Source organism: Castor canadensis, chromosome 7 (assembly GCF_047511655.1).
Source record: "Castor canadensis chromosome 7, mCasCan1.hap1v2, whole genome shotgun sequence".
NCBI classification, from domain to species: domain Eukaryota; kingdom Metazoa; phylum Chordata; class Mammalia; order Rodentia; family Castoridae; genus Castor; species Castor canadensis.
This window is the reverse complement of record NC_133392.1, coordinates 93,878,003-93,896,582: the sequence shown is the minus strand read 5'-3', so window position 1 is coordinate 93,896,582 and position 18,580 is coordinate 93,878,003. Positions and strand designations below refer to the sequence as shown.

General features: G+C 34.2%; 1 protein-coding gene across 41 annotated transcripts in view; it reads left to right on the top strand.

Moving 5' to 3' along the window:
* Positions 1-18,580, top strand: part of Adgrl2 (adhesion G protein-coupled receptor L2) — a 620,387-nt gene that overhangs the window by 532,831 nt on the left and 68,976 nt on the right. For all 41 annotated transcript variants that reach the window (XM_074079630.1, XM_074079629.1, XM_074079627.1 and 38 more), the window contains one exon: positions 2,719-2,932. In XM_074079630.1, the coding sequence (XP_073935731.1) occupies positions 2,719-2,932 (214 nt within the window). The remainder of the gene's footprint in view (positions 1-2,718; positions 2,933-18,580) is intronic.

Here is an 18,580-nt window from a genome sequence, read left to right as displayed (position 1 = left end):
TGAGATTGTAACTAAGAACCTTGCTGTCACAGTCAAGCAGGGTAGATGTCTATTAAAAATGAATCTACACCATTACAGTTACTGTTACTCATAAGCGTGTTAGTAAAATAAAATTCAATGAAAACAAGTCAGAGAAGAAGAACTTAGAAATAAGAGCATTTATGATTTTTAAAAAAATAGACATTATAGCTTTGGGTAAACAGTTTTCACTATCGAGAACTTGTAAGTTGTTTTCAGTGAAAGCACAACACAAGTACCATGATCTCTTTTCTCTGGTAGACTCTGTGTTAGAAGTCTACTAAATTATTAAAGTATGTTGATCTTTACTTTCCTTTTTTTTTTTGGATGACTATGACTTGGACTTTAAGATATCTTTGCATTATCAAAACAATAAGACACTCAGATACATAACTTCCCAAATATCTTTAAAAAGCAGAGAAAGGTTCACTTACAGCCATAACTGTAATCCTAGAAACTAACAAAAATAAAAATTAAAGGACTCAGTTTAAAAATTGCAGAGCTTCATAATCCTGTTTTTGAGAAAATGGTAGGAATTATGAATTATGGCTGTAAGTCAGTCTTTTAATAACATGTTCTAATACTTCTAACATTTTCTAATGGTGTGATTATTATAGAATTGTAACACAGATCACTTCTGCCTTTGAAATAGGCTGTACTCTAAAACTCTACTAGATGTCACTGTTTGTATTTCCACATAGCTTTTGTCACAAATATGTAATAGCTTCTAAAGCCATGCAAGTATTTTCAATTAAACATTTAATACGAATTGTTTGTTCAGTACAGGATCAGGAAAAGGTATCAGTGTGAGTATCTGTATAGTCCCCACCCTCTGCCCTTGTTGAGGAAGAGCTTTCTTTTGGAAGTGTGGTGGGTTTTCCACAATGCTGACATTTACCAAGCCTTATTTCTGTATTTCTTCTTTGTTACTAGTGCATCTCTCCACACATGTTTGATGCTATCATAACACCATAAACCTTAGTGAATACAAAGGTTGGGGTTCACCATGATTCCCTGAAGATTTCTGTGTTCCAGTTTATGTTTTTCCTCTTCCCTGTTCAATCCATGTATACGTTTAGTGCTCTCTGTAGAACCAAGGGTTCAGCCAAGTTTGAGAGTTGCTGGTATCATAAATCCTATCAGTGTGTGATCCAGTAACACTTCTAGAGGATTATTTACATTCTAGAAAGAAGATTTTATCCAGGATGCTTTCTCTTTCATTGAATAAGTGAGGGGTATTGCACAACAAGGATACTGAGAACTGGTTTTGGCACTGGATTGACCTGGACACAATCCAGATTTTTTAAGTTGGACGTTTACAACTTGGAATAATTTCTTTTCTTCTGTCAGTTTTTTCTATAAATAGGATATATGGGATAACTCATAGGATGCAGATAGAGATAAAAAATAAAGTATTGCCTTTCACAGTAAGAATGATATAGAAAGAGACAGGCTGGAGACCTAAACTACAAGTTTGGGCAGTTTATGAGAAGGTTTGAATGTATAGGCTAAGGCATAAGTAACAGGCCACATCGGTTCAGCACAGATGGCTTTCTGATGCAGACTTCTTTGCTAGCTTTGGCTTTCTCTGCTTTTTACCTTTTGTTCTAAGCTCTAATACTACTTTATCGGACCCCAAATTGATAACTGTGGATAAAACCAAAAATTCTATTTTTAGCACACATGAACAACAGTTTTCTGTACTACCCATTGGATCATATATAAATTCATGTAGGACTTTAAATATTTTTTTGAAAATTATTTAATTTTAAGAAAAATAATATCATAGATATTTCACCTCCATTTCATGGATTATAAAACTGATGCATAGAGAAATTTTACTGCTTTTGGTAAAAGAGCCAAAATTCTTTGTTGAAAGAAATTTATTGAATTAGATTGAAACAATGCTGTCTTTTTTGACCATCTGCTGAATCCTGTCAAATGTGTCAGCTTTAAATATAGTGTCTGTAAATTAGAAAACAGTTACTGTGCCATATGTATTTCACTATCATAAGGATCATAGTTATTTTTGGGTGAAAATTTCTAAGACAAAGCTATTTTTATGATAATGCTGCTGACAGCAGCTAATCTATGTATCTATATATATTAGATAATGGGAAAGTAAAGCTGATAAATGGCAGAGCTTGTATTCCATTGCACCTTTGAAAATTGTTCATTGATTATTTGTTTCTTTGATATATATTAAACTTGGTGCTCTTTATTAAGTCAAATAAATTTGTCGTTTTGCCTTGGATTTACTCAAAAGGAGCCATATAGTTTGTGTTTATGCTTTATTATGAAGAAAATACTTTGTTAAATTAATTTTAAGTGACTTGTAAAAGTGATGAATCCAAATAAAATGTATAAAAAAACTAATAATAAATTTTAGACATGTCAGTAAGAATAAATACATGAAGCCCAGCATGTGACTTGCACCTGTAATCCTAGCAGGAAGCAGGAGGATTGTAAACTCAAGGTCAGCCCAAGCAAATTTAGTTGGACCTTATCTACAAAACAAAATAAAAACAAAAGGGCTGTGTGTATAGCTCAGGTAAAGGTTCTGGGTTCAATCCCCAGTACTGGAGGAGGGATGGGGAGAATAAATACGTGAATTTCTGGTATCTCTTATTGCAAAATGCCTTATTAAAATAGTTTATATGTGCATGAGTTAATGTGTAGTTTTTTTTTTTTTATTTTCAGGTTTCAGCAGAGCAGCTTTACCATTTGGGTTAGTTAGACGAGAACTATCCTGTGAAGGTTATTCTATAGATCTGCGATGTCCAGGCAGTGATGTCATCATGATTGAGAGCGCTAACTACGGGCGAACAGATGACAAGATTTGTGATGCTGACCCATTTCAGATGGAGAATACAGACTGCTACCTCCCAGATGCCTTCAAAATAATGACACAAAGGTAAATACTTGTGTGTGAATATCCATGTTAGCCACTATATCCAAGTATATAAAATTACTGTTAATTCCAAAGTGGATAGCTAAAGTCCATGTCTCAACCTAGGTATTAAACTGAATTAGAATTTTACCTACTAATGTTGATTTCTGCTTTAAATTATGTATTCTACAACATTTAAATCTGCATCATGTTTCTATTGATGAAAGAAAGTATATGTAATACATCTTTTTATTTATTTTACATCATAAAATAGAGGGAAAGAAGAATATTATAAATGTAAATTTTTAAGATATCAAAAATTGGAAACATTTTCTGTCATAATCAAGAATGTTTAAAAGTTTAGCTTTGCCAATAATTGCTCCTTAACTTTTGTTTTTTTACATAAACTTTAATTTTTTGAGCAATTATAGTTTCACAGCAAAATTGCACAGAAAGTACAGAGATCTCCCAGATAAGTACCACCTCCCTCATTATCATCGTCTCCCCCAGAGCATTGCGTTAGTTATACTCAGTGACTCTACATTGGTGCATCTTTATCACCTGAAGTTCACTTTCCACTAGGACTTGCTCTTGGTGTTGTACACTATGTGAGCTTTATCAAATGTCTTATGATTTGGATCCAGCATTACTGCCCTACAAATTCTCTGTGCTTCACTTTTTCCGTCCCTTCCTTCCTCCTCAGTGACCCCTGGCAACCATGAATCTCTATATTTTTTCCACTTTACTTTTTTCCAAAATGTTGTATCTGAGATCACATATTATGTAGCCTTTCCATATTGACTTCTTTCATTTAGTAATGCATTTTTGCCATGTCCTAGCTTGATAGTGCATTTCTTTTCAGCGCAGAATGGTAGTCCATTGGCTAGATGTTAGCACAGTTTATCTGTTCAATACACTGAGTGTGGCAACTTGATTGCTCTGAAGTTTCAGCATTTATGAATAAAGGTACTATCAATATCTATGTGGAGCTTTTGTGTGGACTTAAGTTTTCAATTTGTTTGGGTAAATGTCAAGGAGTGTCATGGCTGGATTGTATGGTAAGAGAATGGGTAGTTTTATAAGAAACTTCCAAAGTGACTGCCCTCTTGCATTTCCACCAGCAAATGAAGGGGAGAACTTGTTGCTCCACACTTTTGCCAGCACTTGGATCTTAGCCATTATAATAGATGTGCAATGGCATCTCATTGTTTTAATTTATAGTTTCCTAATGATATATAATGTTGAACATTTCATAAGCTTATTGCTCTTTGTATATCCTCCTTGGTGATGTGTCTGTTAAATCTTAGCCCATTTTTAACAGGGTTGTTTTCTTACTGTTTAAGAGTTCTTCGTATATTTTAAATAAAAGTCCTTTTTATCCGTTATGTCTTTTCCAAATATTTTCTCCCAGTTTTTGTCTTTTCTTCTTCATATGGAGAAGTTAGACCTAAAAGATAAATGTATTCATAAATGCATCCATAATCTTATATACATACATATAATAAGCACACATATATGTATGTTTATACATATATATGTGTAGGAAGAGACAGTGAGAGAAAGAACATAATTGTAATAGTGTGTCTGTCTGAGGGGACTAGGAAGAGGCCAGAGGGGAAAAGAGAATGATAGAGAGATAATATCAATACATTGTATCTTTGTATGAAGATAGTATAACAAAATATACTGAAAGCTGTTGAGGAATAGGGAAAAGAGTGATAAAGAGAATTTATAGAAGGGGTTAATCTAACTACAGTATGGTACACACATGTGTGAAATACCAAGATGAAATCCCCTTGAACAATCAAAATATACTTAAAAAATGAAGGACAGGAAGGTAAAACTGGCCCTGTATGGGAGAGGGTAAATGGAGAGGATGAAGGAAGGTGAATGTGGTCAGTGTACTTTGTATACATGAATGAAAATAGTATAGTGAAACCTGTTGAAATTATTTTAAGAAGAGAGTAGAGGGAGAATGATGGAAGGGGTGAATCTAATTAAGATACTTTGTAAGCATATACATAAATGTCTCAGTGAACCCCCCTGTACAACTAATATACGCTAATAAAAATGTAAAACAATGCAAGTTAAGAAAGAACACAGTTAAGTGTAGAATCTCTTGTTTTCTCCAAGGGACTAGATAAAAATCCTTTCAACAGGTTAGCAACTTCTGATTGTCTTTCTAGCAGATTTAGCTTTGCTCAGTCATGAATGCACTATAATGTTAGAGAAATAGTAAAGTGTTATTCATGTAACAGGTGTGGTAAGGCAAGATGGAAAGTGTTTAACAGAATGGTAAGAATTTCTGACTTCTTCACATAGTATACAGATAGGACAGATACAGTCTAATATGGTTCCACTCTTGATAATTCAAATCATTCCTTTTCTGCTGAATAAAAACTTTTGCCTACAATTTGGGAAATTAAAATTCATGGCAATATAAAATGTGACATCATTAAGTGCCTAATGCACTGCGGTTTGTGTTAAAGTGATATAAATGATTATAAATTGGTCTTTAGTTATTTTCTAAAGATTGTAATTCAGTATGGTAGGGATAGGTATTATAGTCAGATGTGGTAGAATACTTGAATTCTTGGGTTGAAATGTAAGTAAGCTCTGGTGATTTCTGGTGGTATTGAATTTGAATAGTTTTTTTCTTTATTTCTTTATCTATTAAGCCCTAGTTCATTAACTGCAGAAAGTAGGTAATACAGATGCTCCTCAACTTGCAGTGGGGATATATTCCAACAAATCCTTTGTATATTGAAAATATTCTAACCTACTGAACATCACAGTGCCCTGTAGGGTACTGGTTGCTTACCCTCGTGATCATATGGCTGACTGTGAGCTGAGGTTTGCTGCCAATAATTGTAGTGCATCTGCATGTCAGTATTTCACAGATCAAAAGTTTGAAATACCATTCTGTCAAATGTGCATTGCCTTTATACCATGATAAAGTTGAAAAATTCTAAATCAAACATCACACACCAGGAACTGTGTTTTAGACAGAAAGTACCTAAGTCTTTCATCTCCCTCTTAAAAAAAATTATGGTATTCCTTGCATCTTAATTTAAAAATTTCTATATATAAGATATTGACATGGTGGTTAGTTAAAATTGTGATTGACTATTACAATAATATGTCTCTTCTCCATAATTTCTTTGTCCAGCAGTCTCCATTATTTCCACAATGGTTAATGTATTTTAAAGGAACATTTAAGGCCACAGAGTTTATTATCATTATTACTTTCATATTTCGTTTACTAGGAAAACCCTTAATCCTTCTATTCAAAGCCCTCCCCCTTCCAGCTTTTCCCTTTTCTGAATACAATATTGTAATGAGCTTTCTAGTTTATTTACTAGCGCACCCTACTGCAGAAATGCAAATTTTCTAGATGGGGTGGTCCATACAGTACAGACACAGTGAAAACATCAAAAGGTGATGTGAAGGATTAAAGGAAAAGATGAAAAAATGATCTTTAAAATACCCATGACTTAGAGTATGAGTCATAGCAATAGCTATTAGCATATTTTTTTAATTAACAGCATACTATAATAACTTAATTTTTAAAATGTTGGCACTGATCATCTAGGTGTTTTTATGAAAGAAGAGAAAATCATCCAATTTTTGAAAGTGTTCCATCAAAAATGTTTTCACTTATATTTTTAAGAAATTGTTACTGAAAATTGAAAGCACATCTCATTTGCATAAATTGCACCTTATAAAGGCATTCTTACTTAGAACTTAAATCCTCTATGAACTATGTAAGATCCATTTTAATAACTGAAGTTTCATTGGTAAAATGGATTCTTTAAGTTGAAAATCTAAAATCCTAAATGCTCCAAAATCTTGACCTCTTGAGCACCAACAACATGCCATAAATGGAAATGCTACTAAACGTAACCTCACTTGACAAGTTTGCAGTCTAAGGACAGGCCCACTGAAAATATTTTATAAAATTACTTCAGGCTGTGTATACAAGGCTTGTGTAAAATGTAAATAAATTTTGTGTTTAGATTTGTGTCTTATCTACACAGCATCTCATTGTGTCGATGCAAATATCCCTACATTGAAAATCTGAAACACTTCCATTCCCATGCAATTCAGATGACTGATACTAAACCTGTAGAACATTTTGCAGATGCTATTTTAAAGTTTGGGTACTATCTGTGCTAGGGAGCCAGTAAGACACACACTAGTCTTGGACCATTTATCTTTGCTTTGCCTGTTGGTCTACCTTTTAAATGAGAGTGATATGTGGTCCGAATCCAGACGCAGGCAGAAGGAAGTAGAAAGTGAATTATGTATGATTACCTGTTTTCACTTGACTGATGAACAAATGCAGTGGGAGTTGGTACAAAAAGAAGATTTGTAAGAGCTAGCTTTACAGGATTGTGCATTGTAGGTCATCTTTATTTGCCAGGTTATATACATTTACATACACAGCAGGTATCTAGTCAGATATGTAAGTCTTACCATACTTGTACATGTGAATGTCATTATCATAGGAAGTGTACAAGATAAAGTATCAAGTTATTTTCATATGCAGGAGACTGCATTTGTTGATATCACGGCACCTTCAAAAGGATCTAGAAGCCAGGTGCTGGTGGCTCCCACCTGTAATCCTTGCTACTTGAGAGGCTGAGATCTAGAGAATTGTAGTTTGAGGCTAGCTCAGGCAAATAGTTCCCAAGACCTCATCTCCAAATAGCCAGAGCAGAATGTACTGGAGGTGTGGTTCAAGCAGTAGATTGCTTGCTTTGTGGACATGCATACCTGAGTTCAAACTTCATCCCCACCAGAAAGAAAAAAGATCTAGAGATTGGAGATGTTTAATTTCTGCGAAAGTATACAGTTCTCTTTACTGTTACCAAAATGTAAACAGTATACGGTATATTAGCTCAGGTAAGGGGATAATTCCAAAACTAGCAGCATTAACCCCATTTTAACATTGTAATCACCATTATAGATACATCTTTGAAGATAATTGCTGTAGGGCAACTTAAATAATATAAAACAGTTATAACACTTCAAATTTATTCATAAAAAAGAGGACATCTGCTATTATTCTGAAGTGTTTGATAAATAAGAGTAAATAGTAAATTAGTAAATAGTGTCAGTTCTTTGCAATTCTTGAATATAATATAGTGGGTATCTTTAATCATTGAACAGTATTTGTACCTGAGGTCCTCTTCTCCAATTGTCCCTTTATGTGCCTTACCCTTAAGGATGTGCCCATTGTCATTAAGGTGGTTTGTTGCTTTAAATTATGCTTTACAGTATGTCTAGTTTTTAGCACTTTGGCTTAAAGATCTGAAAGTAATTTAAGTATGTAGATATTTACTGATTTTTTTTCAGCATTGGATATAAGGTTAATGTACATAGGTAGGTCCTGTCTTACAGCGTATTTCATATCAGTGTTCCTTTGTAATAAGAGGCACTGAGTGTAGTATGTATTAATCTGAAGAGGATAGTAAGAATAAATATTTCACTTCTTCCTTGAGGTAGGAAAGCATATTATGTGTAAGTAACTGACTTCTTTTTTTTCTTTTACTGAATTTGCCTAAGTAAAGAAGAAACGTGAAGTTCCTAGATTTAGGAAACTGGCCTAGCTCCTTCAAAGCTTTTAGCCAAATTTCTTAGCACACTTATATATAACAGCTGTGTAGAACATCATATGTAACTACACCAGGTTTCTTATTAAATAAAATTAGGTATATTTTTGGTGGTTACAGTGACCATTTTAGCCCCTTTGGTTTATTTGGAAACAGAATGTCAAATTTATAAATGGTACAGCAAGTAGTTGTCTGTGCAGGGTTGGCATTCACTTGAGTAAGGAATAACATTAGATGAAGCAGGCATAAACTTCAAGTTGATAGCTTTAGGTGAATAGATGATCTTACCCAAAGAGACTATGTAGCTTGAGCATGCAAAAGGCCTGGAGATCGTCCGCATTTCAGCTGCAGAGGTAGAGTCGCCATCAATGGAACTTAGTCTAGACATTGGAGGGTATTGTCCTATAAGTAAATAGTAAAACACAAAAGAGGTAGGTTGTTTTTCTTGATGATGTTGAAGAATATTCTATTCTGATAGCTCAAATTAAAAAAAAAAAAGACGCATTGGGTGTTCCAAAGACAGCAGAATTTCAAGATAGAAATCAAGAAAATGGTAATTACCTTGCATAGACCAGTAAGAATTAGGCAGGAGCCTGCTCACATGGAACCAGATAATGAATAAATGCATGATTTATGAAGCAGTGGTACAAGGGTACAAGTCAGGGATTTTCATCCTAAGGGAAATGTGAAAAAATAATCTAGTCTCTAGAATTCAGGTACAATTTAATTAACTAAACCTAAGTGACATAAAGCTTGGGATGATAGAAATAAGCTCTACTACACAGCCACCAGATAATCTATTCAGGAACTTTCTATCCTTGACTTTCCCTTTTCTAAACCTGTCAATGTGCTAGCCTATTATTTCCAAGTATAATCGTTACATTTTATGCAACATTTTTAACCCAAGAGCAACTTCAGTGGCAACATTTTTGGTGTCCCTGTGGATTTGAAGGAATGTATACCTTGATATGTACATGCATTGCTTTGTCTGTTCTGTGGTTCTTTACATTACAGTAGATGCACTGAAACTGGAAAATTAAGAACATACTTCCATCCTTGGGTTGCAAGTAAAACTTCATGGAAAAGACCATGCAGTTTGGGAAAAGCAGAGTGATCTTTTACTCTATCATGCCAGCTTTCTGTTCTTGCGACCAGGCAAGGCATAGGACCCTCTCTTGGGGGTGGAGAGGCTGATAGGCCATGGCTCTATTTTAAAAGAGTTATTGAATATCTGATTGTTAGAACTACAGAGGGATGGGGGTGCCTCATTGTATTCTAACTCCTTTTCATTACACTTGGGGAATCAACTGTCATTGTCCACCATACACATAGTTCCATTGCTGCATGTATATTCTCGCTTGTTTTAAAAATATTCATGGAAAGGAGTGGCAATGTGATACTTTTTTTTGTTGTTGTTGTTGTTTTTCAAAATTTGAGCCTTTGAAAAAAGTTGGAATTATGTGCCACTGAGGCTGAAACCTCAAATTATCTATTCGTTGATTAATTAAAACCTCAGTAAAATTTCGTGAAAATTTATTTTTGTTTGTTTTTTGGAGACAGGGACTCACTGTGAAGCCCAGGTTGACCTTGAATGCATGATCCTCTTGCTTCACCCTCCAGGCACCACTATGCCTGGTCCTGAAAATTTATTCTTAAATAACTTTGAAATTCCATTCTGTTATTTAGATTTTATATACTTGTTATTTTCAAATGTAGCAATGAATATTAATTGTGCAAAATATTTAAACAAAGGGTATGACTTAAACACATACAACTTTACTTATAAGAAGAGGTGAATAGTGAAGCTTTTCAGAATTTAACCAAGAAAATCCATTAAAAAGCTGTAACAGTTCTGCCAGTGTTCTAGCAGACTTGAGGATTATAGATTTTAGTTTGTGTGTACTCTCTTTAACATACTAGCCTCTTAACTTTTATATTGATCATTCAGTCTTTAAAAAGAAACCTTGTGTCCAAGTCAAAACTGTAGGAAAGGCTTTTTTAAAATTCAAATTAATACATGTTTCCTGATCTCTTTAATGATAACAATAAATTTTATACTTACCTTTCTAAGATCTTCACATTTACCTCATTAATGGCATTTTTCAGAGACTAAAAAATTAGCACAATCTACATTTTCGTCTAAGTTGGTGTTTCATAGTATTTTGAGAGTGGGTTATTTTCATTCTTGTATTATTATAAATGCTTATGAGTTGGAGGTTTTCTTTTGCTTAGTATATTTATTCACTATACTTAATAATCTAATTTGTGGTACCAGTTTATCAACCATTTGTCTATTAGGATGAAATACATGAGGAGGAAAACAGATAACCTCAGCTGCTACTAACCTGATACTTCTCTGCAATATATTTAAGTTACTTTTGTTACTTGATGGATTTCCACAAATTCTTTCACACCTGACTGAGTTGTTTCAAGACAACCAAGAGTGAGAACTGCATCTCTGTGGCCAAGCGTAGTATAGTCTTGAACCTTAGTATAGTAATAAATAACCACTAAAGCCCTTCTTGGTATATCTAATTGAACGCAATTTTAACCAGAGCACTCGTCATAGGAAAGAGAGAGTATCGGCAGTAAAAATCATGAACCATATTAAGCATTCACATTTAGCTACAAGAAAGACTAATAAGCTACAAAACGGCTCAGAAGACAAATCATCTAGATATCCCTTATGACCCCACTTACCAAATGAGGGAAGAAGAAGTAGTGCCACATAAAGATTCTACAGCAAGGTCCCCTGTTCCTCCTTTAAAATTGAAAATTTATAAAACATTTCTCTTACTAGATACTGAAGACTGAGAATGTAAGTCTTATTTCTTGTTTTCACTGGTACTTCCTAATGATATATGGAGTTTTACTTTTTATATTATGTGTTCTTTCCATTAGGTGAGGAAGGCAAAAACATTTTCCCTAAGGGCACAAGTGTTACTAGTTTTCAATATACTAAATATTATTCCGTGAAATCCAGAGCTTGAATAAATTAAACTTTGAATTTTGTTTTGTTTTTGGCAGCTACAGGTTGACTTAGGTAGGGGAAGTTTTTTTTTTTTTTTAATTTGTTTTGTTTGAGACAGGGTCTCACTATGTAGCCCTGGGTGGGCCTCAAACTCAAAACCCTCCTCCCTCAGCCTCCCAAGTGCTAGATTATAGGTTTGGGCCACCATGCTTGGCTCTTAATATTGGTCTTATTCTGATATGGTAAAGAATAAAGAAAACTTTGAAGTAAAGACAATGGAATTTTATTCAACCACAAAGAAGAATGAAATTTTGTCATTCATGGGTAAATGGATGGAACTGGAGAACATCATCTTAAGTGTAGTTAGTCAGGCTCAGAAGGCCAAAAATCTCATGTTCTCCCTCATATGCAGATTACAGACCTGAAATAAGCACAGTAATATTATTGGACATTGGTCACACTAAGGGGAGACTGCACAAGATGGATAGGACAAGGGAAGGAAACCAAAAACTTGAACTTGTTGATGTGCTCACTGTACAGGAATGAATATCGTCATCTTAAAGTAGCCGAAGCCACCATGGGAAGGGGACTAGGGAGTAGTGAGAGGTCTGCTTGAGATGAACCAGTTTCTGTTGTAATACACATATGCATGGAAACAACACACAGTACCTCCCTATATAGCTATTTTTATCTCAAACTAGCAAAAACTTTATATTTTTTCTTCCACCAAATCGGAGAACAAGAGTGCAAGAACAGGTTATGCCCAGAGGCAGGGAGAATGGGGGGAGGTGGTCCAAATAATGTATACACATCTGAGTAAATGCAAAACTGATACCTGTTGAGACTGTTCCAGGATTGGGGGAGAGGGAATGAAAGACAGCAGCAAAGGGAGTGATTTCAAATATGATATATTTGCTGCATTGTAAGAACTTTCACAGATACTCCCACTTAACACAACATTAAGTAAACAGAAAAGAATAGACAAACTACAGTTATAAAGAGTAGTAAAGAGATTTATTTTAGAGTTTCACAACAGGGCTCAGTCCCTAATTTTGCTTTAGATCTAGCTTTTCTTCTGTCTCCTCAGTTCCCACAACTCTCCTCTTAGACCAATTCTACTAAAAGGTAATATAATACATATTTTCTAAGTTTTTTTTTAATTACAAGTTAAAACTTCACTTAAGAATCTAGAATTATTTTTAGTGCTGTACAATTTTATTTTTACTAACAGGAGAGTCATACATGTATTCATTCAAGATTTGGAGTAATTTTACCATTTAAAATATGCTATTTGGGACTGGAGGTGTGGCTCAAGCCGTAGCATGCTTTGCAAGAGCGAAGACCTGAATTCAAACCCCAGCACTATCAATTAAAAAAAAAAAAGACAAAGCAACAAAAATAAAATATGGTATTTAATATTTACTACATTTTATTATTTAATGAACAATAACCAAATATGATTGGGATAGAGCTGAGAATTTTTCTAATTATCTTTGTACATTTAAGAAGATTTCTAAGTAATAAAACACCTACATATTATTAGTTAGAGAGAACATCCTTTGTCATTGGTTCACCCCAAATCCTTATTTTGTTTTATGACTGCTTTAATAGCAGGACAGCAGTAGTGACCCAGTGGTATTCATAATGTTCTCTATTAGACTAAGTTTATTAAATGACAAGAGAAAAGGATTTGCTCTTAAATTACTTAAAAGCAGTTTTAATTGTCACTGATTTCCATCTCATTAATTTTCTAGACATTATGTTCCAAAATTGTAAACATATAGCCTATAGAGCAATACAGCAGCAACAAAAAAAACTACTTTCCATATCATGTGAGGAAAATGATTGAGTAATGAGTGTTCTGATGGCATTTGACTAATACATAGTTACATATCTTGCAGATTTGCATGACCCATTTTTATTACTTTACTATGCCTATTTTATAACTATATTTTAGCAATTTAAGATTTTTTTCATACTGTTTGTTATTCCACAATTAATTTTAGAGCCAATAATATCTTTCAGATATTTCTGAAATATCTATAGCCATTTAATAATTGTCATATAAATCAATCAAGGATACTTTATGACTAACACATCTCATAATTCTTCCAATATTCATGTCACATGCAAACAAGAAAGATGTGAATTTAGAACTTACATAAACATGTTACTTATGTGTGTTAGTCACACTTGTGTTACTTCGAAAAATATCTGAGAGAAACAGTTTAAATGAGGAAAGAATTTATTTAGGCTTGAGGTTTGTATAAGGCTGGCTGGATCCATTTCTTTGGGCCTGATGTGAGCCAGAATATCATGGTGGTGAGAGCATGTAGCTTGCTCACTTCTTGTCAGAAAGGAATGTGCAGAGACGAGCCTAGGAAAATATACAGCCTCTAAAGACATGCCCTTAGTGACTTGCTTTTTCAACAACCTATTCCATCAGTGGATTAATCCATTGATTAGGTCAGAGCCTTCATGATCCAGTCACCGCTCAGTGACTAGATTCACCAGCTGGGTACCAAGTCTTAAACACATAAATCTTTTGGGGGACAATTCATTTCAAAACCATAGTAGCATTACTTTAAGGAGAGTGTCTGAAATCAGTGTTGTTTTCTGTCTCTTGGCTTGAGATTATACCAGTGGTCCATTTTTTTCAGATCACAGATCTTTCTTATTGAACTCACCTATACTTATTGAAAATGCTGCTCTTTCTGTAAGTTGGATTCATGGTAAATCCATGAAATTGATGAATCTTAAGGTAGCAGAGCTATTCACTTGCACAGGATTCTTCCAAGTCCTTGAATGTGTTCACAGGGTCATACATTTTTATGCAGTTTGCAAAAGTACTATATTTAGAGACAATCTTTTGAAGTCTTGATTTCATTGATTTCTCTGTTCCCTCATTTATGGTAACTTAAGAGTAGCCAAGAGCATTTTGGGATCTTGTTAAGTGGAAGTTCAAATTGTGATAGATTCAGTCTAGGTGTAGCAGAGTATTTTTAAAAAATTTTTTTTATTTTATTCGCTTATTCATATGTGCATACACTGTTTGGGTCATTTCTCCCCCTTCCCTCACCTCGCTCGCTTCCAGGCAGACCCTGTTCTTAGCAGAGTATTTTTAATGTTGTTTGTAGACTTTGTGTGTAGTTTAGCTTTTGTGGGCTATTCTGGTGAAGAAATAGCCCGTGGAAATATTCTTGTTACTCATTATACATCCTTACTTATTGTGACATGAATGTGCCAAGCCATATTAAAATTTAAATGTTTCCTGTGGCACTCAGTGAAGATGGGAAGTAGAAAAGAAATAATATTTGTAGGGTATGGATCCAGAATTTGTGAAAAATTCTTTGTCATTACATGTGTAATACATTAAAGGATCATTTGGTTCCCAAGATTTTCTTTTTATCAAAACAGAACTTTTATGTGTTCTTGGTTGTAGTACATACATTAAGTACAGTACTTAAAATTATAAATGTACCATGCTTTCCTCCTCTTTTCATGAGTATTATATAAAATAGAATTTATCAGAATACCAGTGTTTGTGAGACACAAGTTGATACATTTCACCAAGCATGAAGACATGGGCAATGTAGGTGCATATTTCATGTATCCATACCATTAATAGTGAAAAACAAATGTGAATCAACTGTCTTAGAGAAAAGGAAACATATAAAGTTACACTAAGAAATTATTGCATGAAAAGACAATTACTGAATATGCATCTAAAAATTAAAGTATTAAGAGCAACAGCAGACAATTAAAATCTTATTTTAGATTTCTGGAGTTTTTATTTTTTTTGGCTGTGATAGTTGTTGGCTTTTTTTTTTTTCATTTTTCTTTTATTATTCATATGTGCATACAAGGCTTGGTTCATTTCTCCCCCCTGCCCCCACCCCCTCCCTTACCACCCACCCCACCCCCTCCCACTCCCCCCCCTCAATACCCAGCAGAAACTATTTTGCCCTTATCTCTAATTTTGTTGTAGAGAGAGTATAAGCAATAATAGGAAGGAACAAGGGGTTTTGCTGGTTGAGATAAGGATAGCTATACAGGGCATTGACTCACATTGATTTCCTGTGCGTGGGTGTTACCTTCTAGGTTAATTCTTTTTGATCTAACCTTTTCTCTAGTTCCTGGTCCCCTTTTCCTATTGGCCTCAGTTGCTTTAAGGTATCTGCTTTAGCTTCTCTGCATTAAGGGCAACAAATGCTAGCTAGTTTTTTAGGTGTCTTACCTATCCTCACCCCTCCCTTATGTGCTCTCGCTTTTATCATGTGATCAAAGTCCAGTCCCCTTGTTGTGTTTGCCCTTGATCTAATGTCCACATATGAGGGAGAACATACGATTTTTGGTCTTTTGGGCCAGGCTAACCTCACTCAGAATGATGTTCTCCAATTCCATCCATTTACCACCGAATGATAACATTTCGTTCTTCTTCATGGCTGCATAAAATTCCATTGTGTATAGATACCACATTTTCTTAATCCATTCGTCAGTGGTGGGGCATTTTATTTGTGATGATTTCTTTTTTTTTCTTTCTCCCCAAATAGCCATTTACTTTTGTGCCTGGTTTTCTACTTGTAATTTTTAATTTTGTTAAGCATGGTGATACATGTCTGCAATTGAGATTGCAAGGCTAGCCTGGTCTACACAGTGAGACTGTGTCTCAAAAAAAAAAAATTATGGAATTAAAATAAATAGAAAGTAAGTAAGAAGGATCCCAAGTTTTACAGTCTTTGAAGCCCACCAAAGTTGAATCCATACCTGCTTTTATTTTAATTTATAAGTTGATAGTTTCGAGAAAATGTATTCATAGATTGATGTCTGTGTTTCAGTACATTTCATTGTCTTTTTGATATAGTCTCCATATTTCAAAGATTTAGAACAGTGACAGTTCAATTTATTAAGGGTTTTAATTAAATAAGTAAGGTAGCAAAACATGCATTCAATACGTTTTGAACTAGAAAACTCATTTTCACAATTTATGTGAAATAAAAGCTTAGTTTATAATTCCTCATAATAACGTATATGAGTCTTAAACTAAATGAGGAGTAAACAGATTTTAAAGGAATTACACTAATGGACTTTGTTTTGACATTCTCCTACTCCTTCCCCTTCTCCCCGTTTTTGAATGTTTCCGTCACCTCCAACTGCCATTTGTGTGGAGAAAACTGTTATATAATCTACTTTTCATTAGCAATTTCAGTAAGATTTATAATCAAAACATATTTTAGCAAAGCAAAGCTTTTTTCGTTACTACTCTTAGAATTGCTAGAACAATACAGCAAGTGGAGGCAAGAAAATGTATGACTTTTCTAGGACATTTTGTTATTCAATAATTTTGTTCCATACATTAAATTAAATTAAATTATGATCTAGCCCTAAAATTTTCTCATTGTTCATGGATGGAATTCTATCTTTGTAACTTAAAAGAATGCTTATAAGTAAGTTTTGAAATCTGATTAGGGTTGTTATGTAAATGAGATTGTGTCTTTTAAAACTGTATGTAAGCAAATATGTTAGGTAGAGAAAGAGCTGATATGTTGATTCAGGGCATTTATATGTACACTGCCATTTATTTCAACCCTTGACAAGTAGACCTTTATTAAGCTTCAATGATTACTGAATGGGAAATGTAACCAAGATTATTTTTTATTCAAATATAATTTAAATATTCATCAAAGAGAAGTTGTGCTTGAGACTGACAGAGACTATTAACATCAAAAAATATAATTAACTGCATTGGGTATCATGAAGCAGAGTTAGCCAAATAGCCGAGAGGTCTAATTGCTCTAGAGTTTGAGAAGCAATGGTTTTATTTTATGCTGTAGCTGTGGAATTAATAGTAATGTGGTTTCCTATGTGGGCCAATTAAAAGCTGCCTGTTAAGGTTCATTGCTCTGTAGGAAACCCATTGACTATCGCTTAGTAAACAGGATTGACACATCAGTGTATACAAGAAGATAAAATAGAATAAAAACCATGAAAATGAGAAATTCTTCCCATTACAGTGTTGTAGTGGATGTTGTGGGGCCTCCCAGATTCATCCCTCATGTTTTAGGAGAGTTGCCTTGCGGTGGGCTCACAGCTGAGTCCCTCAACAGGAACTACCTGGGGCTGCAGGGAGCTTAAATCCATCTCCCCAGAGGCAGCCTTGTTGATTGCCTGGGTACAAATAGCTCTTCATCTTTCACTTCTTTTCAACACATCTTTGAAGGACTCTCCCAAGGCTTCCTCCCTGGGAAGTTTCCTGGGTCTTTGCTGCACCTGTACTGGAGTTCATCTTTTCACTTTTCCCAAGCCTGCTTCCCTCACTGGTATTTCTGAGAGCACCCCCCCATAAGTCTCTTAGAAATTAGTGCCTCAAATTCCATTTCCTGGGATTCCTGACCAAAGAAAGGTGCTAATATTAAATATAAAAGCAAATCCTATTAATGATATTGGTTATACACATTTTAGCAATCTGACAATTAAGTGTGACAACTAAAAGAACTTTAAACAAAAAACAAAGAAAATTGCCCAAATCAGGTCTAAAAGTTTATCTTTGTCTTGTCATCCTTTTTCTTTAATAAAAGTAACATTCTGAACCTTTGTATCTCTATTAAGCTTTTTAGCTAAGTACAAAAAGAAAGCACTCCTGATTGAACCCAAAAGACTTTTCCTTGCCTAGGCTGTAGAGATTTAAAAGTGAGCAGACATTCTAATGGCATTTTGACATTAATGAGGTTGCTGAAATGGAAAAGTTTAAGGGTCAAAGATAAGAGCAGTAGCAAGAAGTTCTAGTGTTTCTTTTTATAATAATGACATATCACATATGCTTAATAAATTGACCATGATTTCTAAGATAAAATGCACAATGTTATATGTGACTGTACTACTTTAAGTATTGATTTTTGCAAACAAAAGTAGTTATGAGATATGCCACCACAAATATAGCTTGTTAAAGTCATATATTTAGTTGCAAGTTTTGTAAGATGTGAAAATCTTAAAATTCCTTAATTGAGTTTACTGTATGCATTAAGATAATGTGTCTTTAATCTGAAGTGATGAACTTGTTTTTCTCGTCAAGTCATTATTTAATAT